We start from the raw sequence: 6,597 nt of genomic DNA, 5'->3' as shown, positions 1-6,597 counted from the left end.
AAAACACGTTATAGTCCGATCATTATCGGGTGGTTTTTAGAAGGTGAAGATACTTGGTATCTACAGTAAGTTAGATACATCTCTTATTTATTATGAGGGCTGATTTATATCGACGACGTTTTAGTAAATATCGACGACGTTTTTCATAAAAAAGACGATGACTGTCCTTTTAACTTTCTCTCTCTAAAAAAATTTCTCTCAAACTCAACTAAATTAAAAACAAAAAACAACAACAACAACAACAATTAACAATAAACAATATGTCGGATCTCGATTCAACGGTACGTAAACAACTTAATCATTTGTTTAATTTTTCAATTTTTTTTTGCGCATCGTTCATTCTATTCGATAGTTGAATTACTTGACGTATTAACTTAGTAGTAGCGAATGTTTGAATTTGTTGCGTAATCTGAAAATTGTCCCCCGAAAGATGAACCATGGCCAAAAGTTGGAAACCAACGTTTAGACCATGGTCCAAACGTTGGAAACCAACGTTTGCCACGGACCAAACGAAGGATTTCCACGTTTGCCATGGTCCAAACGTTGGATTTCCACGTTTGGCCATGGTCAAACGTTGGAATTCAATGTTTGGCCGTGGTCAAACGTTGGATTTCTTAGTTTGGCCGTGGTCAAATGTTGATTTTCATTGTTTGGCCGTGGATTAAAAATGGTTTTCGTTGTTCGTCCGTGGTTGATCGATGGAAAGTAATGTTTGGCCGCGGTCGTTTGTTGAGTCTCGTGTTTTAGGCATGAATTACTCGTTTTCTACTCGTTTTTACATGTTTTTCTTTCCCTTTACGCAATTTATGTAGTTTATGAATCCTTTTTATTGTATTACTATAGTACTTCTTGCTTGTATTGGTTGTAACAGGAATCGTGGGAGGATTTTGGCGAGAAGTCAATTGATTACAACCCGTTGTTCGAGACTACTGTAGATTTCGAAACGCGTGACGATGCTTTCAATTGGGCTCAGAAAATCGCATTCGAGAATGGGTTTGCTTTGGTTAAAGCAAATAACGGAGCTAAAAATAGGTAAAAGAACGGGTTGTTGGCAAGTTATTTTCGATGTAAAAGACATGGTAAACCAAAAGAATCGGACGATCTTGAAAAGCCAAGGAGGTCGCAGAAGTGTTCATGCAAGTTTCGTATTCGTGCCGTTCAAAATTTCGTGCCTAAAAATGATAAAGAGACGATAGTGTGGAACATTGTAACCTCCGAGGGTGCTGGACTACACAACCACAACGCAGCCGTTTATAAGGACGGGGATCGGCACTTTGCGGGATTGGACGCGGAAGAGAAGGCATATGTTAGGCAACAAACATTGGCCGGGGTTCTACCGAGGGATATTAAAAATTGTCTTCATTTGAGAACCCCCGAAAAACCTGAACCGTCAAGCACCCAAGTATATAATGAAACAAGGAAAATAAGGAAAGAAGTTATGGGTGAAAGAAACACCGCTCAGCAAATGTTGGCTCTAGCGGTGGAAGCGAAATACGTCCACTTCTACGAGATTGATTCTGAGTCAAAAGAGTTGACTCACATTTTCATGGCTCATCCTAAAGCGATTAAGTTGTTCCGGGCTTATCCTTATGTCGTCCTCATGGATTCGACTTATAAAACCAACATTTACAAGAATCCACTCATTGAGATGGTTGGTGTGACACCCACGGGATCTTCCTTCTTAATTGCATGTTCGATGATTCCTACCGAGTCTGACGTGAATTACAAGTGGCTGTTGAGAAAGTTAGATGCGATTTTAGATGTCGCCGGAGTAGCGTCCCCTGCTGTATTTGTCACCGACCGGGAATTGGGTTTGATCAGTGCTCTTGAGCAAGTATTTCCCCGGGCTGAGCATTTATTGTGTAGATGGCATGTTAACAAAGCCATCAATGCAAAAGCCTTTACATCATTCAGAACTGAAAGTATCAGGAAATATGTCATCTCAAATGAAGAAGACGGTTGGTTTAAGGTGATCAATTCAGTTACCGAGGAATCGTTTCAGCGTGCTTGGCAGTGTTTTCAACGTAAGTGGCCGATTATGTCCGATTATGTACGGACAGCTTGGGGTCAACACGCAGGGAAGTTCGTTTTATGCTATACAAACGAGGTCTTACATTTTGGTAACACGGAAACTTCCCGTGTTGAGTCAGCACATTCTCTATTGAAGTCTTGGTTGAAGTCAAAGCATCTCACACTTGACTCCATATGGTCCCGTATCCACGGCATGCTTGAAAGTCAACACTCGAAGATTAAGAAAGAACTCGAAGATGAAATGAGTAAACCATGTAGAACATCTCGTACTTTCTCCTTATTGTAAGGAAACGTGTCTACTAAGGCCATAGAGTTAATGGAGAAAGAACTTACTAGAGGCCTTGGTTTGGGTATCGGACTAGACGATCGATGCCGACACGTGATACGAACGACTCATGGATTACCTTGTCCATGCAATTTGGCATCTTTGTACAGAAGAGGTAGGAGGGTCCATATCGAGGATATTCATGTCTTTTGGAAGACATTGGTGTATGATATTCCTCAATAAATGCCGAAAAATGGTAAAATAGGCCATTCTATATCAATTTCAAAAATAGCCGTTATCATTCAAAAATAGCCGTTATAGTTAATAGCTTATAAATAGGCCATTCTATGTCAATTTCAATCACAACATCCATTCCTATTCACTCACTACAATACTAAAATAGTTCTCACAAATACTCAAAAAATCAGAGGTTATTAAGGCAGAATCGATCTAATTGTTCAAACTTTACCAGTTCTAATTGAGCGTCTTGAATCAGTGGTTCCCAGTGCCACTGTATGGCACATGCTTGAAGAGCCTCCAATTGGTAGCCTTTGTATAATTTTAGCCGGAAACCCGGATCATGTTCTAACTCCAGCAGTTAGAGATGAGGTTGTTTCTGATGAAGCGTTAAACGAGAATATGTGGGAGTTTCGCAGGTTAAGAAGTGATGTCTTTACATATTTTGAGCGTATCCTCACTGTGATTAATTACCCAAGACTATCAGACTTATGTGCCGGTAGAGTGCCCAACCAAGGAAATCTTTATCTCTACATAAATGATTTGTTGACTCAATATATGTCTACCCAACCTGAAGAAATTGAGGTTCAAGATCATGAAGAAGATAAGGAATCGTCATCTTCATCATCGGAAGATAACTAAGTTCGATAGTGGTTTAATTATGTTATGTTTTATATAATATCGTTGTATGGGTTTAGGGTTTGAGGTTTGGGGTTTAGGGTTTCAGGTTTGGGATTTAGGGTTTAGGGTTTGGGGTTTGGGGTTTGAGGGTTGGGGTTTAGGGTTTAGTTATGTTTTAATTACGTTTTAAGTGGTTTATGTAATGTCGTTAAATTATGTTTTAAGTGGTTTATGTAATGTCGTTGTATTTCAATTAATGAATGTTTTAATTAAATTATGTTAAATTACGTTTTAAGTCATTTAATTAAATATCGCTGCATATTAAAAGGAAACCACAATGACCGTCTCCAAACAAAGAGACAAACATCTGAAAAAAAAAACATAAAAATTATCCATACAAAGATACTAAAATATCCATACAAACATAATCCAAACAAATAGAAAAACATAAGAAAATAAAAACAAACTACTCATCATACACGTCTTCATAGTAAGGACGCATCCGGTGAAACAGATACTCTATAGTCTCTCTCTCAGCCTCCTCATCAGCTTGCTGGAAGACATTCTTGAACTTACGACTAAGAGCTAGGGCGACTTCCGGCTCCTCATGAAACTCGACAGACCGAAAATGGAGGCGGTGTGAGGGGGGATAAAGGCAGGGGTGTGAATGATCTGCATACCAAGACATGTATCCATCAGTACACTCGAAAGGCATATATGCTTTCTTTGACAGGTTTCGGAAGTGTGTGATGGATATCTCGGTCATCCATGTCCTATCGGGCTCTTGCCCGAAGTCCAGCCTGTAAGGCCTGTTCGCGGGCCGATACTCACTCACCGCAATAGGCATCGAGACCGGGAGAGCCTGACGGTACCCAAACTGACGCATGCACCGATCCGGCTGGTACGACTCTACTATATCAAGATGCCTGATAAAACCCGAGTAAAGCGATACTCTGCAAGCTCCCTGAGGACGGTCCCCGTAAGGCAACCATCGGACATGCTCTGACCTAAGATCTTCCAAACTATGACGATACATTTGAAAAGTATGAGAATCGCCCTTACTCCGAGGCAAGGTGGCCCAAGCCTCAACAAGAGGACGGTCCTAAAAAAAGAAACCACCACCGGGTCGGAACATGGGAAAGTACTCGTATATCCACGCCTGGAGTAACGGTAGACACCCACTAACACCAGTACTATCTCGGCGCGATGCTATCCCTAGCTGTCGGTAGAAGTAAGCTAAACAAGCCGCACCTCAAGCATATGAACCAACCCGCTCAAGACTATCAAACAAGGGCAACAACTGAGCAGACACCCTATCACCACTCTTATCCATGAAAAGAGTATGACCCAGTAAAATCAAGAGGTAAGCCCGTAACGAGTCATGCTCGTTCCCTAGGTAAACAACATTACTCAAGTCCGATGTTAGTAAACCGCCATTATTGTAGAGCGGTGGTACAACATCGGACTCAGGAACTCCATAAAACTTCGCAATCTTGCCCCTCAGACCACTGTCATCATCCTCGCCCGAACCGGCCACAAGCACCCGATCACCACTAACAGGTATCCCAAGATTATGCTGGACATCATGGAGCATGATACTAATCTCTCCAAAAGGCATATGGAAAGTTTTAGTATCCGGGTGCCACCTCTCGATAAAAGCACTAAGGAGGTTATCCTCTAGACTGGTGGTAAAACACTCCTTCAAAACCCCAAGCTCGCTTGCCTGTACCCTAGCTGCAACACCCTCAGTGAGAACCATGTGCCTAATCTCCCTCGCAGCTTTCGGCCTCTCGTAGAGCTTGATCCACGACCTCATATGCTCCGGGTTAGGGTCCGACCAACTCTTGAACGCAACGTGACCACCAAAACTCCGTAGGGTGGCAGGGTTCCTAGGACCACCAGGAACGGGATCTCTCAGGATCCAAGAACTATCCCTCCTCGGCCTCCTCGACCTATCGGTGCTAGAGGACTCTCTAACACTCGAATAACGTCCTCTACTATCCTGGCCCAACTTCAGACTCACCCCTCTCGGCAGTGGCGGGTTCAGTTGGACCACATACTCCAGCATCCTCCTCCTCCTCCACGGAACCGTCATCTGACGGCTCATCCTCTCTATCATTCTGGTAACTACCAATAACCTCCCGTGACCTCGCCTCCTCCGACTCGCTAACGACGTGACCGGGAGTAGGCATCATAACCATTCAAGACGTCTCTCGAAGTGGGGGTGGCTGCTTGTGGGCCTGCTTAACTCGCAAACGACGCTTCGAGCCCGTAACATTACGCCCGGCGGTACGGTGGTGTATGTTAGGCGGAGGCGGAGCATTTATGATTGCCTTTCCTCTCTCATTTCGATCTCCCATCTGTATTAGGAAATTATAAGTTGTTAGAAAACACGTTAATCGACTAAATATCATATAAAGTAACAAAAATCGGCAAATAATAGCATAAAACACGGTTTTTTTTTAAAAAAAAATTTAATTTACCGCGGGCGAACAAAAAAGCCCCTTGTTTCACCGCAGTTGAACAAAAAAACCCCTTGCTTGACCGTGGATAAACGATTTTTTTTTACCATGGTCAAACGTTTTTTTTTTAACCGCGACCAAACAAAAATTATGGATGTATGAGCACGGCCAAACGAGATTTCCCAACGTTTGACCACAGCCAAACGTGAGAAATCCACGTTTGACCGCAGCCAACCGACCATCCCCTACGTTCGACCACAGCAGAATGTGGAAACACCACGTTTAACCATGGCCAAACGTCCATCCCCTACGTTTGCCCATGGTCTCGGCCCCAAAACGCTTCTAAATCACTCCCAATCCGATTAACAACAAAAATCGACTCAAAAATCACTACCAATCAAGGGTATTTCGCAAACAACATCTAACAATACCAAAATTTACATAATAACAACTAATTAACATGAATTTTAATAGAAAAACTAACAATTTCTAAACTAATTCAATTAATTTTAATAAAAACCTAACACATAACCTAATTTACTAACTAATTCAATTACAAAACAAAATCCAATCAATTTAATCGATTAACAATAACAATAAAGGAAAAAAAAACTATTTAATTTCATAGTTTAATTCAATTACTTTCAATTTCTAAACTAATTTAACAAAAAAAAATAAAACAAAGTGACTTACCTTGTTGGTGATGTCGGCGACAAGGTGGTGGCGGCAAGGTGGAGGCGGGGTGGTCGGCGTGGTGGTGGCAGTGGCAGTGTGGTGGTGGTGGTTGAGTGTTGGTGGAAGTTGGATTAATTGGAGGTTGACTTTGAGTAGAGAGAATAGAGAAAATAGGGAGAATGGGTTAGTGAGATAGTAGGGGCAGTGAGCGTATTTTTTTTAAAAAACGTCGTCGACGTTTACTAAAACGTCGTCGATATTTACGAATCCGGTTTATTATTGAACATTCATATCATTGGCTAACAC

General features: G+C 41.9%; 1 protein-coding gene across 1 annotated transcript; it reads left to right on the top strand.

The window, feature by feature from the left end:
• The first annotated feature begins 260 nt into the window (after window positions 1-260).
• LOC141655306 (protein FAR1-RELATED SEQUENCE 2-like) lies at window positions 261-3,495 on the top strand. The gene is made up of 5 exons (XM_074462392.1): window positions 261-281; window positions 872-1,032; window positions 1,075-2,024; window positions 2,769-2,952; window positions 3,483-3,495. The coding sequence occupies exons 1-5, from the start codon at window positions 261-263 to the stop codon at window positions 3,493-3,495; spliced, it is 1,329 nt and encodes a 442-aa protein (XP_074318493.1).
• The last annotated feature ends 3,102 nt before the right edge of the window (window positions 3,496-6,597 follow it).

This window comes from Silene latifolia, chromosome 5 (assembly GCF_048544455.1).
Source record: "Silene latifolia isolate original U9 population chromosome 5, ASM4854445v1, whole genome shotgun sequence".
NCBI classification, from domain to species: domain Eukaryota; kingdom Viridiplantae; phylum Streptophyta; class Magnoliopsida; order Caryophyllales; family Caryophyllaceae; genus Silene; species Silene latifolia.
This window is presented reverse-complemented; position numbering and strand designations above follow the sequence as displayed.

Excerpts from the sequence above, each read along its gene's own strand:
- LOC141655306 (XM_074462392.1), top strand. The coding sequence starts at position 261 with ATGTCGGATCTCGATTCAACG. Across the intron at positions 282-871 it reads TGTCGGATCTCGATTCAACG|GAATCGTGGGAGGATTTTGG; the intron begins GTACGTAAACAA and ends TGGTTGTAACAG. Across the intron at positions 2,025-2,768 it reads TGCTTGGCAGTGTTTTCAAC|TTCTAATTGAGCGTCTTGAA; the intron begins GTAAGTGGCCGA and ends AAACTTTACCAG.